The following is a 20,000-nucleotide window of genomic DNA, read 5'->3' on the forward strand; positions in this document are numbered from 1 at the left end:
TAAAGGCTCAAGACAGTACAAGAGGTACTTTTTTTAATATTCACAATACGTGCACATCTTGAATTCTTCGTAACTGCCAGGTCAGGCTACCCTTTAAGTACACTCAGGCATTAGGTTAAGAGGAATGCTAAGCAGAATTACACACTTCATCTAAGTGGTTCTGAGCCTTTAACTTGAGTGTACCATATTGTGGTGTTGGGGTTTTCTTTAAAATCTATGTATCGAGGAAACCGTATGAAAAAAAAATCTGCTTCCTCCCACACTTCCGGTGACTTGCAGTAATTTCCAATTGTTGCAAGGTGAATTTCCATGTTTCCATGGTTTTATTTAGGGCACTAAGTACCACTAGAAGTGCTTCACAAGTATTTCGCCCAGAGTCGTCTGCGTTACGTTGGCATAGTTAGCTAGGGTCGGTCATGCTGGAGGTATACGTTTATAATAAGTGCCACTTGACGCGACGCTGGCATTTTCGAATTTGAGTCGCATTGAACGCAAGATGCCGCTTCCTAAGCATGGTTCTTTTGAACGAATACTCTCACGAGTGCATGCAGGAGCAGGGCATCGGCACGTACGAACGCTATGATCCTCGTAGCAGTGTTCATGCATATACAGAACGTAGGAAAAACAATAAGAAACAGGACAAAGCGCTTTCATGTTTCTTCTTGTTTTTCCTACGTTTTGCATGTGCTCTTACACTGCTACAAAGAATGGATCACCAGCAAGCCCTCAAGCAAATAATATTGATTATGCTCGTTGGGCCTCGCTCGGGGCCGAAGTTACCGGGTTCTTGCGGCATAGTCTCTAGTTCTCCTCCTGGTGGGAGGACTCCTTTCACCATACAGAGTCTGACCTTTACAACACAGAGCATAGCGTTCGGGGAAGTGCCGGCCGAGTTTCGCATAAACCTCATGGTCAGAGCTCTAGGTCACAGGCAGATACAATGGAGTTTGAGTTTCTTTTATTAGTGTGATGTAATTGAAGTACAAAAGAAATAGTTTTGGGGACATAACAATTTTGTCTTAGCGTCCCAACAAAACATTTCATAGGGCATACGCATCAATTGGCTGTATACGAACAGCGTAGTAGAATTAATTCTAACTCTCATCCAGTGAAATTTCGTTTGAATATCAATGTCAAGTTTGGCTATTTCTTAGGCACCGGGCATACACATACTTACATAGGTATGCTTTACATATAGATATGAGCTGAAAAACAAATCAGTGACGCCTGAGCCGATGACAGCATCAGGGTGTCCACGAATCACAAGCAGATTACCCATTTTCAGCACGCAGAGGTTCACGAGAGAGGCGATCGAGTCATGCCGTTCATTTGTCTGCTCTAAATTGCTTACTATTTTGTATTTAAACGAGACCTCTAGAACGCGGCAGGATGGAGAGTAATGCACTATTCGCCTGGATGGTGTAGCAAACTATTGCAAATTTGAAATTGAGTTAAGTGCCCCATTAAGCCTGTCCCAGCTAAGCACCTCGTTACGACGTGTTTGACAGTTCGCATCAGCATGTATAAAGCACGGCGCATGGAAGTCCATGGCTGCACAGGTGGATTCGACTCGGCGATTGTTGTCGTGTTGTTGTTGATCCTGAAACTAATGCCACCATTAGTGTTTTGGCGGCCCAAGTTGGTTTTGGCTTTTTCAAGAACCCCACTGAGGCACTTTCGAGAACCCCAGGTGGTCAAAATTACACCGAGGTCTCCCATTACGACGTGCCTAATTAATCAGACTGTAGTATTGGCTCACAGAACCTCCGAATTATTTTTCAATTAATGCACGGCCGGGCTCGACTGGCGCGCGCCGCTCGCTTCTTACGGCCTTCTCACCCGTCGGGGAAACAATGGGAGAGTTTCGGAGCACGTTTCGCCACCCGTCCGCGGTAGGGGGCGCTGCGACCCTGACCCTTCCTTCCCTGCTCCGCGTGCATGCGTTTGCCTTCGCGCTCGCACGATCGTTTTCCCGCGCATTTTATTCGGTGCTCTGTCAGTGTTGTTCAGTATGCAGTAATTTGTGGGCTCCTGAAGATGGTCGTACAGCCTTTAGTACGCGCTGCCACAGCCAAGACTTGGCGCCGTTCATTGCACATCGGTATATAACTGCTGTGTGATGGTGTACTGCTGTCTTCCGCATTGCAAGTCGCGTTCCGGGAAAACACCCGGTGTTTCTTTTCACCAGTTCCCAAGCAATGAGTTTCTAGCCCGAGTTTCTAGCGCTTTCGGACAAGATAGCATCAACTAATAAAGGGGAATTATAACATGGACATAACAGAGATCGCAGGCTTCTCCTCCGTATACGCTACTCGGCAAATACATAATTTCACTATAACTCCTTTTTCCTCACGCAGCAACTCTTTTAAGTATTCTTTTTTTCCGCGCACAATAGTGGACAGGAACCAGCTAAAAAATGACGTCGTCTCAGCGCCAGCATTAAGTTCTTTCTTATCATGTTTACAGTGACATTATTTTGTTTGTGCCATGTTTGCAGTGACAGTGTTTTACTTCTTTAGTGTAACGTTGCGTGTGCCCAACCTGTATGCTTTGTATTTATTCAAATAACAGTTTTTTTATTAATCTGTGCATTTTCTGTACACACCAATGTATTCATTATGCTTGTACCACCCTGCTAAAATCACCGCATGGTGATTGCAGTGTTTGTAAAATAAAAATAAATAAATAAATAATAGCGTTTTGTTTCTTCGATAAAGCCTCCGAACACCTGCCAGGCAGGAATGTACTAGAAGTACTCGAAAGAGCAGTCCAGCCCTATTTACAACGCGCTCCCATCTTGAGCTGCCCCGAAGGTGTTAACGAAAGTCATGCGATACGATCCGCAAATCTAATTGCCGAGAAGTTTCTGAGAATACTCCTTGTAAATCAGTCAAACCAACTGACTGAGGAAAACGACGAGCCTTCGGCCTCTGTACACAAGCCGCCAACGAAACACTTTAGATTGTAATTGTGAATAAGACACATTTGTGAGCTACTGTGTCCGCAAGAGTTTTCGCCTGAAAGTATGGCAACCATTGTAAGTGCATACGAGTGAGTGAAGTGAGTGAAAGAACTTTATTGAGGTCCAAGCAATAAATATTTCTTTTCATTCCTCAAAATGCATTTGATGGCGGAGAGCTGTTCTCCCGGCGCATGCATCCCCAGTGAATTTATAGAAGCTCGAAGTTACACTCGAGGTTACACTACATCCATTTATAAGAAGCCTAGATGAACCATTTACGCCTCCTCTACAATTAGGCGACTTGTTCTTGAATGCACGGTGAGGTAAGAAGCACGCCCGACCCAATCTTCCAGCGTTGCGCGCGCTGCATAGATCGGCTGGGAACAGCTTAGCAGGGTGGGGTCGCAGCGCCCCACTCCACGCAGCGGCGATAGGCATGAACTAGCCCCGATGCGAAGGCCATAAGAAGCGAGCGCGCGCGCCAGTCGAGCCCGGTCGTGATTAATGGTACATTTCAGAGCAGTGCCACGGCCGCTGGATAAAAAAAATATCCAGCGGCCGTGGCAGTGCATGCTAGAACATCGATTTTGTCCGCTTTATTTGTCGCAATATGTGCAGGTAACAAAATAGCGAAGTCAATTCCCTTGCTGAATTATATAGTTATAAAGTTCACGCTTTTCTCTCTTTATAAATACACTGATGCTCTCAATTGATACTCTACTGCTCAAATTCGGTCTATTCAAACTTTTCTTTTAAATTTCGCAAATCCCATGAAGTTTGCTGCAGTGTATGGCAGTCCTTAATATTTCTTATGTAATTAGATTTGAGCTTCTGAAGTAAAGCTTATCCTAAAAAGGAAGGGCTCAAGCAACTGTCAACGCTAAAGAAGACAAGATGGACGTACAGTCCCAGCGGAAAAAGATTAGCACAAGTGACTGGCAGCAGGAGCGGCAAAATCACGACACGCGGCACAAGTGACTGGTGGCCGGAGCGACAAAAATCACGACACGCTTTCTGACGCTGTGCCACTCCGGCCACCAGTCGCTTGCGGCAATCTTATTCTGCTGGGAGTCTACATGGTGGTTCAAAAAATTCAATTAATAAATATCGATTGCATTTCTCTAATCTGTCTCTTTCTGCCTTTTACTTTCATGTAATTATTCACTGATGTCGTATCTTATTCTTTTAGTATTTCACGCGCCATTACGTCGACTATGTCTGTTTTAGCGTCGACACTTGGCTGACCCTTTCTTTTTTTTCTCACCAAGTAGCCAGATAGGCCGATCCAGCGGATACTAGTGCAGTCTATGGTGAAATGTGGTTAATGTTCGACTATATTGGCGCTGAATACGCCCGTACCGTTAATTTTACCTACCTTGCGACTAATTCTCGCTTGTTGTGGGCACTGCTGATGCCGCCTTCGAGTCACCATTGCCACGCGCGATCCATTTTTAGTTCAAGTAAACTCACCCCATTTCCCAAAAGTGTGCCGTACGGTGCCTTTGCCTCAACATGCCTTTATCTACGGCGGTGACCTTTTACAGGAGAACAGTGCAATGTGGTTAACTTTTGACTATATTGGCACTATTTAGGACCCTACCGTTCACTTTATCTACTCTGCGACCACCGTAATATCCCGAGTCATCGCCCACCCTACCGCCACCTGAAATTCGTAGAAAAAGTTGAGTGGGCCATGTCTCAGGGACCAAAGAAAAAATTGAAAAAGCTAGAAAATATACATTTTTTGTTTGCATCCAGCTGGCTTGACAAGGAATACACTCAACCTTTATCACGGGATGTTACCTTACTCGCAAGACTCGCACAACAGTGCCTTACTGTCCGCGAAATCCACTGTTTGCGTTCGGGAGGGTATCTATCGCAAATTGCGAGGCCCGCGGCTTCCGTTCTCTAGGGATAAGCGATGACTTGGTGGCTTTGACATAATCAATATGTTGCCTAAAGGGGATGACTCGGAGATGGGCAATGACTCGAGATATCGGGATATACGATAATTATATCTTCTTTTCTCGTTGAAACCTACATTGTGATATCACTTGCGACTCGCTCGACGCTCTAAAGGCACGGGAAAGCCGTGTTTCTCTCCAAGTGGTTACAAGATACGCATATCCCAAATACATAAAACCTATGTGAAGTCAGCCAAGAAGCCTTGTTTTCAAAGAAGTGAGTAAAAGAACACGAAACCATTCATACCTCCAGTCTCCTGTTCTCTTTTTCTGCCGAGGTTCGGTATTGTCTGTACTCCATGAATGCCTGCAGAGTGCTCAAAATATGAATGCGCACAAACCCGAGGACGGGTGTGATAAAATGTCAATACAAGAAAAGCAGTAATATATTGAAACATCGAAACATACTTTTTAGTTCCCGAGATCGACCTAGCCTTCTAAACAAGCTTATACTCCGTTTTCCACTTAAGTCACTACGCTATGGACGCCGGAGCAACACTGTGCACTACCATGAACGACAATAAAATCAGCAGTAGGTGACATGTTCAATTGCAACAAATAGAATCGCAGCATTATTTGAGTGATTATTCAAACTGCACTTACAACAGCGATACACTACCATGTTAGCAGGTGGTACCCAATCACGTTGCGGTCGTTGGTTATCATTTGATTTCTTTTTTCAGCCGCTGAAGTGGCTCAGTGCATATCGCATTGTGCTGCTGAGCACGAGGTTGCGAGTTCGACTCCTGGCCACAGTCTGACGGAAGCAGAATCCCAAAAACGTTGCCATGCTTTGGGTGAACGTTAGAGAACCTAAGATGGTTAAAATTATACCGGATCCCGCCACTACGGCGTACCTTATAAACTAAACCAAATATCAAAAAATGAAATAAAGTAAACCAACGCGCAGTTACGGTACGTTGAACCCAACACTATAATTTTGATTTCCTTTTTTTTTTTGTCTGCGTCGGTTTGCGCGGCACTTCACAACTGGTTCTGAACAAGAGAAGAATATCATTACAAGCTTTCCTGTTGCTCTGTTATGGTATGGCGAGGATGGCGACAGCAGATAGAAGGAATGGTTTAATGCCATTAGCATTCTATGGGAACTTCCCCCATTTTGCGGTGAGTCGGTACGTATCTAGCTAAATATCTGTGCATGTCTGTCCACACCTAACCTTTTTCTCGACAACTTAGGTCACTGGATAGCTCATGGTAAAATCGGTGGAACATCGGCCTACTGTGCTGAGGGAACCGGGTTCAAAAACCAACCGTTGGACCAACTTGGGTCACTAGGTATGAAACGCTGGGTATGTGGCTCTTTCCAATTGACATTTTTGACGCCAACATGGGTCACAGGATGTGTGCCACATTGTATGACCGGCTCTTCAATAACCTTCGGCTTGTCCAAGCCTTCGTCGTGTCTCGAATAACTTACGCTATTCCATACGCACTACTGAATACGACGGAATTCAAGACAATCAACGCAAATCAGAAAGGCATATAAGCAGGCGATGGGCCTGCCGATCAGTACTTTCACAGAACGCCTACTACAACTTGGAGTGCACAACACGGCCGAGGAGCTGATCGAGGCACATTTATCCAGCCAGCGAACAAGGTTGCCGGTTACGGAAGCAGGGAGGTCCATCTTCTTACGCCTGGGGCTCTCTGCCCCGCTCAGCCATCCGCCGCCTCAGACTGTTAGCTCACCCCATGCCATCCGGAGCAACATCACCGTACGTCCATCTACCTCGTAACATGCACCCAGTGCACCACGCACAGCGAAGGGAGGCCCGGGCCCGGGCCTCCCTTCGCACTCCCACACAAGACACTACCTAGAGAGAAGGAGTGATTCGTCCGAGCTCTGCAGGTTAATTCATTCCCCTACCCAACCAGAAATCACCTCATAGCCCCTACACAATTCTCTCCGCACTGCCGCTTCTGCACAGCCCGGTTCCCACATGCACATAGGAGGGGGTTGCAGACAGGCACCACTAAATCCTTATAACACCAATGGGCTTTGGGAGAGAGCCTTGGCAAGCTCCGACCTCGAGGATCAGCAACGGCTGATTGCGAGGGCCCAGGACGCGGCCCGAACTCAAGGCATTCTGGAATGAGGACGCCTGTCCAAAGCTTCATTTACCTAATAGAGATGTTTATTCTCTCTATCTCTCTTCAATGACCGTCTTTCACGCTAACTTGGGTTACTAGGTGTTTCACATTGCGCATGTGCTGCTCTTTACTTCACTACTTTGACGCCCACTTTGGTCAGTAGGTATGTACCACCTTTCATAATAATCATTATATAAAACATATCACCAATATTTACGTAATAACCATTAGACCAATTGCTAATAGCATTAAAGTCGCCAATCATCTCTAAAGGATGTGTGCATCGCCAACTTTAACAACTCGATTTCGTTGAAGAAGATTTAAACGGCAAATAATATTTATATGTTCGCGATTGATCAAATTCGCAGGGCTCAAAAGAAGATGCTCGATGTTGCCTGAGCTCTGGCGTAGGGTGCTCGGCTTAAGGCCAGGAACGGGAAATTTTTAGCAGTATTAACGCGGCAGCTATACACCATACATTCACTCGGCACGGCCAGAAATGTGAAGCTGTCCTTGACGTGACAGTGCTGACGAGAGCCGTGCGTTGTTGGCGTGCTCCAAAGGCTACACCAAGGTCCCCCTGCCAAATGCTTTAATGTCCATTATCTTAATATAGCCACCTGTGTTTTCTTTCAGTGGCGCGAAAGCAAGGAGTCACGTGAGGGCGTGGCTTTCCCAGTAGTAGCATGGTCAACGTTTATGGGGGATTTTCATGGTGACGTCAACATTCTCTCATCGCATGTTACGCGGAACTAAAGGAGCAGACGTGGAACGGCCGCAGCGCCAATAGCGAACGTTGTCCATGCTCTAACAATAGCAGGAATAAAAGAACTGAGAATGTGGTGCCACCGCAGTGGGCCACTCGCTTCCAGGCATTAGGTAATGAATGAATGGGGATCGTAAAAATACAAGGAGTTTTGGTTATACTTTATTATGCTCAAAAGACTGCGCGAAGAGTTCACTTGGAATGACTTTTCGCAGAATTAACCGATAAAGATAATGGCGAAAATAAATGTCATATGCGTATGTTGCTCATACCTCGACTGATTTTGCTCTCTTCTGAGAAATGTGAACGCTCACCAACTATGTCATGTTTCCCTGCGAGTGCTAGACGAGCGAAGATGTCTCACTCCATGTTAATTCAGAGTTGGAAACCTAAACCACTTGAACACAATTATTATTATTATACGAAAAAATGCGAGTTGTACTTTTCATTGCGCAGATTGCGCAGACTCTATGGCGTCGCACCTTAAGTAAAAAAGGGAGTGCAGCATGCCTGAAAAGAACAGTGTGCCTAAAAATAACTTTACTGTTATAGAAGTATACGTAGTAAGTGACACACAAAAATGTTGTTGCTTTGAATTGAGAGCTTACCTCACTGGAAGATCTTTTATGCATGACGCACAGGTTCATCTGCAATAATATTTTTAAAATAAACCATTAGCATTTCAGTAAAAAAAATAAGAGCATGCTCTTATTTTTTTTACTGAAATGCAGATGCATCTGCATTGAAACAAAAGAAGCTTCTAAAAGATGTCTAGTTGAGCTTTGAAATGTTGCTGCTGCTCTAATCGCGCAAAATTCTGGACAACAGCCACTAGTGCCATTTGTGGGTGGTGGGTGCGTTATGGTCACGTCACACCACAGGAGACGCTATTGAAAAATCCACTGCATTTCAACATTTCTTGATCTACTCGAATTTTCACCGAAATACCTTTTGATGTGAAGTCGCGAGCAAGAGTTTGTGGAACAAAGGTGCCACAATTTTATGTTTTTTCATCGCAACCTGGGCATTCCGGCTGAAATCAAGAGCGCACACTATACGTGCACGTGTTTGACCAATACAACGTATTAAGCCAATTTGAGGCCGCGGCGCTGTGCTTGAATATATATGTGCTTTCGCATGCACGAGCATAATTGTCAGTTATCTGTTTGATATCTTTCCTCTGTCGTCATCGTCTTTCATGTTGCCCGTGTTTCTTTCCCTCTTCCTTCTTCCCCAGCGCAGAGTAGCTGACTAGGGAAAAGTTTCTCAAGCCGACTTCCCTCTCTTTCAAATCATTAGACAATTGGCGCGCTCACTTCGCACGTATGAACGGCATGTTTGTCGTTTACTGCTGCCAAATCAATACTGTCAGATCAACGATGTTCTTTGAGTGGAAGAAAAACTACAGCTGATGGAACACGCTTTCGCTGGAGGTGCTTTTCATGGATTTTTACCCCCGCGATACTCTACAGCATAATAACCCGTTACTGTTCCGCCCAGTGACACCAGGGTTTGTCTTAGTGTCTCATGTGAGTCTGGTACCCACCTTCTGCTTGGGATCCGGATTGTCATACACCGTTGAGGAATCGAACATCTCGGCACTATGCGGACGCTCATGCCGGACGGACAGGCAGCGCAGGTATTCGGGCTGGAGGATGCCTTCAAACTGTGGTGCAGTCGGAACATGCGTCGGGGCATTGCCGCAACGTGTGAGCGCATTGGAAAAAATAGGGGGGTGAGGGCAGTAGATTTTTGGGAGGGATGAAAGAGTGTGACGTACTAGAAGTATGTGATAGCGAAGTTATTAGTTTGATTTTCGAGAAGGAGAAAACCTTTACAGAAACGCATAAAGCTCTTAAGCGTAGTAGTTTTAGTGGTTTTCTGAGGATGAGTTTCGCAAAGATTTGGTTGCAGATGAAGATTGCATATGCTAATGGTTCAGTATTCTCACTTTTTCTATTCGGAAACAGGCAACTAAGAAGTTCCCCTTCCTTGGTTCAAAAATCTGTACAGAGTTTTGTGGCTCTATACAAATGTTAACATTCCTAAAGTCCCGGTGATGGGATCAAAAGCGCTAGCGGTGACATCTCGTGAAGCCGCATCTCAACTACGAAGCTTTAGAAATGCTTTCTTGCTGCACCATAGTTCGCTCCGAAGCAAATGAAATATACAAAGTTCATTGCTGCAGATTACGTTCCTTCTTCGGGCACATTTACATCAGCACACCATTAAATATTACGCAGTACGTATTTGATACCTACGGCGCGTGCCTAGTTTTGTCTTCCCAGCCATGCTCCTACATTTACTGACCCAGCTGGCTTCAAATCTGCCATCGAAGAAATCGTGTGTGTTGACGATAACTGGTAGGACTGGCTGTAGGTACTACTGCGTCCATCATTGTCATTGCATTCTCTCGGATTCTACACACCACTCATGTAATGGCCCTCATGGGGCCCCTTGAACTGCTATAAAATAAAAACAAAAATAAATCAAACAGAACACAGTAGCTCAATGTGATACTAGCTCTGCGAGCTCTGATTACATTCATCGCCATAAAATGTTGCAACCACGAATGCTGATTTCTCGTGGGCGTTTCCGGCATTCGGTAAACGGTAAACTCCAAAAACGTATTCGCGTACGCTGAACAACTGTTTAGGAGTGCACAGTTTTGAGTGAGAGAGAAAGCAAAGAAATACAGGGAGGTTAACCAGATGGATTTTCCGTTTAGCTACAGTGCACGGGGATGAGTGAATCTTGAAAAAAAAAGGAGAAATCGAAGGCAAAATAAGAGAGAGTTCATGTGCAGGTATTAGACAAAGGTTGTTTGTAAGTGTCTTCGGAGTAACCAGAAGATGTAAGTGGAATGCCTACTTCGCATGCAGGATGACAAAAGTCATCATTGATTCCTTACCGCAAACGGCGAGCCGCCTTTCGATTCACAGCGCAACATCTGAAAAAAAAAGTTAGAAATACGTTTTCTTTGCGTTCATCCTTCAAAACCATAAGCACCATATCAGCACTTCCACGGAGCATGCCACTGCCATGAATTATGTCCTCAGTAGTAGAACACGTTGTTGAGCCTGTCATAAAAATAATTCCGAATGATGCAATAAAAAAAGTTCAGCGCGATTCCACTCTGAGAAGATGGATGACCAGCGAAGCTGTGTATGTGGTTATTGACCATTGCTCCGGTGAAACGTTCCAAGTTTGCGAGATCGGGGACACGTGGACGGTTCGCATTTCTTTCCGCCTCGCCATCCTAGCGGGCAGCACGCTTACGCTTGGCGTCCACGGTCCGCTCATCACCGTCGCCACTCCCCTTCCCTTTTCTGTTCACGCCGTCGTTCTTGGTAGGCACGCTGTTCTTTTTCAGACCGTACAACACGCGGCCTACCCAGTTCACAGTCAGAGCAGAACTGAGGAAAGGACACTACGTGGAGCATGACGTCAGAAGACAGAAGATATTGACATTGGTAGGCACTAGTTTGAATACGCGGGATGGCGTACACGTGTATGGTACGAATATAGACATGACCGACGCAGGTCAAAGTGTAGTATTTGTTCTTATCATCCTAATATCTAACACGGGTTGTATTTGGACCCACAATATTAAACTAATTTTTGCAAGTTGGCGGAGTGCTTGAAGCCTGCCTAAAGGGACACTAAAGAGAAACCGTAAGTTCAGCTTTATTGGTAAATTATCCTATCACGATCAGAGACATACCATTCTTACTGTGAACAGATGTTTAATAAGCGAGAAAATAGCGAAAAGCTGAAGGATAGGTGCTGACGAACCTTCGAATTTTCCGCACTACACGTTCGTGACGTCGGAGATCCCAAACGCAGACCGGCCGCGATTGGTCGAGAGCGATTTATCGCTGTTAATAAAACGCAAAATGAAATACACTTTATATATACATAAACAGCATTTGCCAACTTTTTAAGTCGTTTCAAGCGAGGACGTACAGGTTTAGCGCTAAATTAAATAAGTAATAAGAAAAAACGGCGTGGCGCTACATGTGGTCGTGATAGTTTGGTAGTTTCGTTTTTGCTCTATGCATCATCGCGCGCGCCTGTTCCGCTCTACAGTGTTGCAGTGTTTGGTTGCGTGTTGCTTGGCTCGAAAAACGTTGGCTTCGCGCGAAACAGCCAGAAAATGCCTCGTGTGTTTAGTGTTGAGGGCTGTATAAACGGCGCAAGGTGCACGCTCAGGGGCAGCGGCAGTGTTGACCCGACTGTGTCCTTTCATGTGGTGCCGCGCGATAAGCCCCGGCGTTCGCAATGGCTCAGTGCTCTGCCGATGATAAAACGGCAAAAGAGCCAGAGAAACCAATGGTGTTCTCTCTGCATTTCTTGCCCTCGGATTATGTATATAATCCTGCCCTAGGAAAGTATCTCGGCGTGCCCCAGAGGCCAGTCCTTTCTCGAGCAGCTGTCCCATCAATGTCGCATTCATCAAATCCCCTACCGATGCCCCTGAAGCAGCAAACTGGCGACTCGGTGAGTGCTGAATGACATTAAAAAAAGGCACGAAAAAACCATACCGAGTACGCGCGCAACTTCTACGCTTGTTCTGTCGGGAACATCGACTGGCGGACCGGCCGCCTCACCTTCCGAGGCTTCGCTTTCCGTCGGCGCGGCCGGCTGCCCACCGCCATCGTACGCGGAAGCACCTACCACGCGAGCACGGAGGATCATTTCGTGCTCCGTACGGTTTTCTGAAGTCGCCTAAATGCAGTCCTGCCTCCCTGGCGAGCTCTTCGTTGCAAGGTTCAGCGTCAGCAATGGTATCCATCGCGGCCTGCAGAACACTTAAGCAAAGGTCACAGCGAACGCAAACGCAGCGGCCATGCAGCCTATGATAGAGCGAGCGCCTCGGCCGTTTACGCAAGCGGTGACGTATGATGGCGCCCTCTGATTCACTATATAAGAGCAATGAAATCCGTGACGACACTGCTTCAGCGCCGAATCTGGGGTTAGAGAAATTGAGGAAGAGATATTTGGGCTTTGTTTACGAATTTCTCCGCTAATAACACATATTTTTGCACTCAACAAAAACTGCATGCATTACTGAAGGTCCCTCTTTTATTCCAGCTGAACTTCCTGTTTCTCTTTAGTGTCCCTTTAACCTCCACCGCGGGTCGACCCGGAATTGCACTATCTTCGGGATCGGCCCACGGTATTTGGTCTACGGACATCAACCCGCTGGAAACTAGCCTTATACAGCTTCGCTATAAAAAGAAAGCAGTATATGAAGTGTATCTTTGAATGCTGCAAAAGAATACTTCTTTCCATAGCACTGATACCGAAGTATCACGCTTGATTTGAGCATGTTTGACAACAAGCTCAAACATGCTCATATCCATAATTCATGTCAACGAAAGCTATCCAGGTCGTTGTCATAATCATCGTGTTCTGATAAGAGCGGTGGTGCCTTTCACTTTCCAACGGCGGCTCAGTTCCCCAACTTTTTGTCATTTATGAAACACAGAATGGAGTGTAGAGTTCTTGGATAACTTTGAGCACCTGGGAACACGAGTACATTGACGCGCAAATAAAGCAAAGTAAAACGATGTTTTGTTGTTGTTGTTGTTGTTGTTGTTGTTGTTGTTGTTGTTGTTGTTGTTGTTGTTGTTGTTGTTGTTGTTGTTGTTGTTGTTGTTGTTGTTGTTGTTGTTGTTGTTGTTGTTGTGTTGTTGTTTTTTTTCCTTTCTTTGCATTCGGCCTCTATCGGAATGACGCCACTGTGGTAGAAAATGGAACTTGCATGCCTATTCTCATTTCATGGTGACTATGCCACGGGGGCAGACATGGTAGATTGCGCACTCAATGTACGAGTAAGATTAATCAATGTTCCCTTCTTCTTTACGAAGAACAATCGAGAAAGAACTACACGTCGCATATCAGGAAGTTTGTTACCAGCGGCTGTTTTCATGCATATGTTATGCCACCTTATTGGGATACCATTCAGTACGAAGGAGCCTCAACATTAGAATGACACACTGACAACTATTTTCGACGAAGTTATTTATTTATTGACAGCTCAACCCCCCCCCCCCCCCTTCCGTATATGCGACTTTGTTTTCCGTACTTTTTTTTTCTTTTCTTGTTGCGCGAAGGCTACCGCTGCTCAATACATGTGTTTCTCCGCTGTACTCTTGTGCTGCCTCCTTCCTTGCATGGTTGTTTTCGTCTTTAACGTTGTCGTCATAGCCTATCACCGCACTTTTGAGTGGTTGTTTCTGTGGACCGAACAAAACTAGTATTAGGCTTGTCGTGAGTCCGACTACCAACGCTCTCGGAAACCGCTGGCTCTTCTTTCATACGACTATTTCCAGTAGAGCACGCCGTCCATGCTCTAGTTTGAGACAGCAGCATTACACGTCCGAATAACGCAACACATGTGCCCTCGCATTTTAAATTGCGCTTCGCGCTTGTTTGCGTAAGTCACGTTTCTCGTGACTGATTTGGCAGGTTCTTAGTTCCTCTCTCACGAGCAGATGAATTAACTTATGATCTAAAGTAACGCAGCTTTCATCCATCGCTTAACGTGTTCCATAGCCATGATGGGGCGCTTTCTAACACTCCCAGGGCTAGTCTTGCACACACATTCAAAAATATCCAAGCAATTCGAAATGAGAGTCGTCGCGGCTGTAGCTTAATTGGTAATTAAAGCACAGCAAGCGCAATGCGGCAGATATTGGTTGGGCTCCTATACTGCGCCGAGTTGTTTTATTCCTCACTTTAAGTTCTTTATCCTTATTATTGCTACAGATAAACATAATGTAATAAAGAATTGCCGCTATGCTTTCTCTTGCTTCATTGTCTGTTTTCTTCATAGGGCTGTAACTAAACAAAATGTCTCACTCAGATACCCCTATTCTTTTCGCTCATAAAAGCGAGTAATATTCTTTGAAATAGAAATTTCAAGGTCCTACGTTACAAAACCAGGAGCTAATTATTAAACACGCTGTTGCTGGGGGCTCCAGATAAGTTTAGATCACCTGAATTTCTTCAACGTGTACCTAGTGTGATTCCAACCAAATGAGTGTTTTTACATTTCACCCCCATAGCAATATAATCAGCGCGGCCGGGATTCAACCCGCGACCTTAGCAGGGTGTTTTGCGAAAATCCACTGGTGTAGAATTATGCGCAATTTACGAATGAGTTTTATCTAATCAATTCGAATTTATAAGAAAGGCCCGTCAGATACTTATTCCCATTCTAAGTATTTCGAACAGCCCTCGAGGTACAGTGACGGGCGACGCCTTATTTGTTCCGTTACTGACTCTATACTTCACGGCACGCGTCTAAGCGTTTAATGCGCATGTTCATACCACGTTTCTTTAGCAGGAGACATACAAATACCAGCGGCAAGCATACGGTGGCCCGTGACGGAAAGTCTTTACTGCACGAACCTTGTCGATGACCCCTGCCTGCACGTCCAGCCCCAAGCGAAAAGACAGGGCCGAACGCGCACGGCTGGGCAGGTGAGGTAGCAGTTCTCTGACGCAGTTGTAGCGGATGATCAGATCTTCTCTGGCCCACTGCAAGGCACGAAGGGAGATAGTTCAAGTGCTGTGAATTGAAATACGACTGCGATACTGAGAGCAGCGTGCCCACGGTGCTCAAATCAGTGGCGATCAAACAAGATGCAAATCACACTCCCCATATCAGCATCAATTGCACATCAAGACGCTTTCATCTCCTTTTTTTTCGGTGCGGCGACCGACGGTTTTTCACTGCCGCGAGTTTTGCAATGTCGGCTTGTGGGCACCTCATCATTAGTGGCACAATCAGGAGCACGGGCACAAAACACGAACAAAGTGTCATGTGAGTGTATTTGTGCCTGTGTCTTGTGGTCCTGTTTTCACGACTAGAATACCCTAAGATTTCACTGCCGCATAGCCGGCGCCTCAGTTTGTGCTTTCTTTGCAGTGTTTACCGTATAGAGAAGGACAGCTGCTGTGCTTTTATTTATAAGGGATGCCCTAAAGTTGTACACTTTCCGACGTACGGAACTCATAAATAGAGACGTGAAAGAAACGTAAACACATGGCCGCATGAATCTGAACCTGATCGAACTCCGCTTTCAGTGTGGTGTCCTAACAGTGGTGCTACTCCTGCGATTGCAGTGTTGTTGTTTTTTTTTCGTACACTTGGACAGTTATCCACATTTGCTTGTAATTTTGCCCTGCGACTAATGCCAACTGATGCTTCGAGTCCTAATGCCAAAGGCGCAGCAAATAAACAGGATTTTAGCGGCAACAGCCACAGTACTGAACCACGTGGCTTTTCATGAACACTCATGTACCACCGAAGGAAAAAAAACAAAAAAAAAACGCACACATTTTCTGGCAGTTATAAGGAACGCGACACGGACACTGTGTCCTGCCAATACGTCGCAATGCATCGGCAATAAAAGGTGTCCAAAACTAGGCACCAGAGTTCTATTTAACCTTTAACAATAGAGACAGCTGTTAATGATTTTTTAGAAAGCCTAAGATTTTAGAAAGTGTCTTGGCATACAGAGTGCGGAGAGAAAAAAAATGGAATGAAAGGCAGGGAGGTTAACTAGGGGCCGTATTCTGAAACGTTCGCCTAGGCGAAATCAGCGCGCGCGCTGATTGGCTGGTTGAACAAAATTGAATGACGTGGGCTCAACCACCCAATCAGCTCATCCAATTTTGCTAAAACAGCCAATCAGCGCATGCCTGAAAGCGAAAAAAGAAATTTCGCCTAAGCGAACGTTTCAGAATACGGCCCTAGATTGTGCAATTTGCTACCCAACACGTGGGAAGGGAAATGGATGAATGAAAGAGAGAGAGCGCGATTAGTCTAGAACTCTAGATCATTCACACGCACTAAGCAAGGTGTAGTGTTTCCACAGTTGGTCACTAAGTCCATGCACCTTCATGTACTTTAGAATACCATGCGTGGATTGCTGTGCCGATCAGCTGTGAGGAGCCATACGAAGTATTCAATGTTGAGCAAATGGGGCCAGCCCGTTAAATGTACATGAATGATTTTTCTCCTTGCGATTTCGATTTCTTACGCTAAAGCGTCTAACTTCCTTTTCAGTGCAGTCTGACACAGCATTAGCCTAGAAATCTGCCATTTCTAGGCATCGTGTGCAGGCAGTACGACATTTCGAAAGCCATGCTTACGTCACACAAGATGTTATGCATCTTCCGATGCTTTCTACGCGAAAGTGAGCAAGCCTTCGTTTTCATAGTTTTGCTGAAGCTTGTTCGTTCAGTATAGGACTAGAACCAAACAGCCATGCGCTGTGAAGAAATTGGGACCCAAGCAAACGTCAGCAAGTAGGGTGCTACCTGATGTGCAACATTTTGACGCAGGTGACTTAGCAATTAAGCTTTGTGAACTAAAGTTCCTGTCCAACAATTAACTCGCGTGCTCGGATATGCCTTAATAACTTACAGGGTGTCAATATATTCAAAAAAGTTATTTGATTTACATTATATCTGAAATTCCTCGTCTAAAAATGCGCATTTATAGTTTTTTTTGCGAGAGAAACCGCAAACCTTATACTTACTTTACCTGCTGGAGTCTCTAAGTAGGAGCAGAGGGTTAGCTGCAAAGACAGAAACATTCTCCGCATAAGTGTTCAAATAGCTGTAGTCTGTCCTTGCAATACAAGATAGAAGACTACTGTTGAAGTTTAAGGGATATGTTAAACATTTATTAGAACGCTCTCCGGTTTTGCTCTTTAATATAGCTTGGGCGACGGGCACGCTAATTGGATAGGGAGCAATGAACCTTGAAGTATACCTTGAAATGAAGCAAAATGCCAGTAGGTAAACACTTCTGTGTTAAGAGTTTTTAAGTGCCCTGCCAACACTAAGTTTTTTTATGATTAGCGTTATTAATTCTTCGCAGACCTAGCAAAATTATATGTACCAATTTATTATGTGTAATAAAGAGTATTAATGATAATATTATTATTACTATGACTATTATAATAATCTGTGACCAGAGATTTGTCCCTGGTCACAGATAAAACCAATGTTGTTGACCCAATAGATCAGTTTACGGAGCTTGTTTGGAGCGGTATGCGCAAATGCATTCCTCAGTACAGTCCTAGGCGCTGTAAATATCCCCACTGAGAGAGAGAGACAGAAGTTTAATGATGGGAAATGCCGAGAGGTCGGCCTGAGGTGAATTCCTCTAGCCAGCTACTCGGCGTTGGGGAAAGGGGAAGAGGGAAAGAAAGAGGGGCATGATGGGTGACGATGACAAGAGTAGGAGGATGTAACACATATGGCAAGCAATTTGGCATGCTCAAAGCCTACGGTCCAGGCCCGTACTTTTTAAAAAGTTCAGTAACGCTTGGATGGCCTTGAAACTCGATTGATCGCCTGGCCAAGGGCCTAAAATAACGTCCTTACGACATCGGTGGGCTGTCGAGACGCGTAAGATCATAGTTCAACTTTTGACGCTCTTCCACGCACTTAGGGCAGTCACGACGCACATGATATATAGTCTCATTCACCTTGCACAACTCACAGTCTGGAGACTCGGTGCGTCGCATGAGGTGCACGTATCCGCGCGTGAACACTACCCCCAGCCTTAGTCTGTGCAGAAGATTGGCACAGCTGCGTTGAATTTTCGGTGGTAGCCTAAATTTCATGGTAGGGTCCAATCTCTGTAGTCGTCTGTGTCGATTATCCGGATTGTCCCAGTGCTTTTCTGTCGATTTTCGGATGACACTAGAGAGGAGGCAGTTGGCGTCCGCTATTAAAAAAGGAATTGCAAGCAGTGACTCTGGTTCTTTGAGTGCTTTCTTCGCTTCGGCATCGGCCAGTTCGCTGCCGTGTATACCACAGTGACTGGGAATCCACTGAAATGTGATGTGGTGGCCATATTCTTGAGCTAGAGTGTAGAGCTTGGCAGTTGGAAGAGCCAACACTCTGTAAATGCTTTCTTTCAACACCACTCTAAGTAGTTGCTGAGCCGAGTTTGCGTCGCTGAAGACTGTCCATACTTGAGGAGGCTGTCGCGAAATATATTGAACGGCCTCTCTGATTGCCACTAGTTCCGCAGATGTTGTAGTCGTCTTGTTACACAGACGAAACCGTCGAATGACTTGACGCGCAGGCACGACGAAAGCCGCACCAGACGCATACGACGAGACCGATCCGTCTGTATACACATTCACCGAGGAGTCTTATTCTTTCGACTATATATTCAAGTGTTAAATGTCTGAGGCCGATGGTAGGTATTCGCGATTTTTTAGAAATTCCGGGAATAGATAGACGTACCCGTATTTTGGACATTGCGTTGCGATGGGAGCGAATGTGACAGCCGTAGTTGCATTGTCGGCCGCTTGGCCTGGCCGAACGGCACTAGCTATCGGCGATGGAACGCGTCGGCTTGCACGCGCGACGGCGTCCCAAGTGTGTTCCTGACGCATTCACTCAAATTACTAGGTCGTACTGTCGAAACGCTCGTCTAGCTTACGTTGTGACTGTGCTGCGTGCGCCGCGCAGGCCTGGCATTTTTATTGCGATAGCAATTATATAGACACTCGAAAGCAGATTTCTGCCATCGCCGTCGCCGTGAGGTTCCGTATGACGTCAATGGAGATGAAATCGTCGCCGCGCGCCGGCGAACGCTGTATGTGCGAGTGGCAAGGGCGCGAGGGACGCGCGCTTTAACGGGGAGTGAACGCAAGGCGGAGAACAAACGCGCGTTCTGTGCCGTGCTCCCTTAAGGGCTGCAGAAGTAGGCGTCTCTTTCCTCCTTTACAATCACCATATATGTAGAGCAAACGCGCCTTCTTCTGACGCACGAAAGGCCGTGGGGGGGGGGGGGGGGAGGGGGGAGGGAGGGAAGGGAGGCGACGTTTAGCTGCGGCACCAAGTGCCTATTTATATCAGAGGCTCCGGCAACAGTCACCAACGCCAGCACGCATTTTGTGCGAACGCGGGCAAAACGCCGACGGCATCGACAACATTTCTGCGTGTTGCGGTTGCTGCTGCATGTCCAAGTTGATACAGCTGATAAAGCTACTATCATTACGCCGTATAGCTCTCTGCAAATTTGCTATCGCAATTGATGCTTCGCCTTTGAGGTGAAACTGCGACAACTTTTTTTTCGAACTCTCTGCAAACGGCTCTATAAGCGGGATCATGACTCATATATTGCATTCTTGGAGAAGAGCGCCTCCGACCG

General features: G+C 45.8%; 1 protein-coding gene across 1 annotated transcript in view; it reads right to left on the reverse strand.

The window, feature by feature from the left end:
• Positions 1 to 5,167: 5,167 nt before the first annotated feature.
• LOC119462291 (uncharacterized) overlaps positions 5,168 to 20,000 on the reverse strand; it is a 21,397-nt gene continuing 6,564 nt past the window's right edge. Inside the window, exons 3-8 of the mRNA XM_037723634.2 lie at positions 17,362 to 17,400; positions 15,224 to 15,352; positions 10,716 to 10,754; positions 9,351 to 9,470; positions 8,413 to 8,451; positions 5,168 to 5,233 (exon numbers count right to left, since the gene is read on the reverse strand). Coding sequence (XP_037579562.1) covers positions 5,168 to 5,233; positions 8,413 to 8,451; positions 9,351 to 9,470; positions 10,716 to 10,754; positions 15,224 to 15,352; positions 17,362 to 17,400 — 432 coding nt within the window. The remainder of the gene's footprint in view (positions 5,234 to 8,412; positions 8,452 to 9,350; positions 9,471 to 10,715; positions 10,755 to 15,223; positions 15,353 to 17,361; positions 17,401 to 20,000) is intronic.

Source organism: Dermacentor silvarum, chromosome 8 (genome assembly GCF_013339745.2).
Source record: "Dermacentor silvarum isolate Dsil-2018 chromosome 8, BIME_Dsil_1.4, whole genome shotgun sequence".
Lineage (NCBI taxonomy): Eukaryota > Metazoa > Arthropoda > Arachnida > Ixodida > Ixodidae > Dermacentor > Dermacentor silvarum.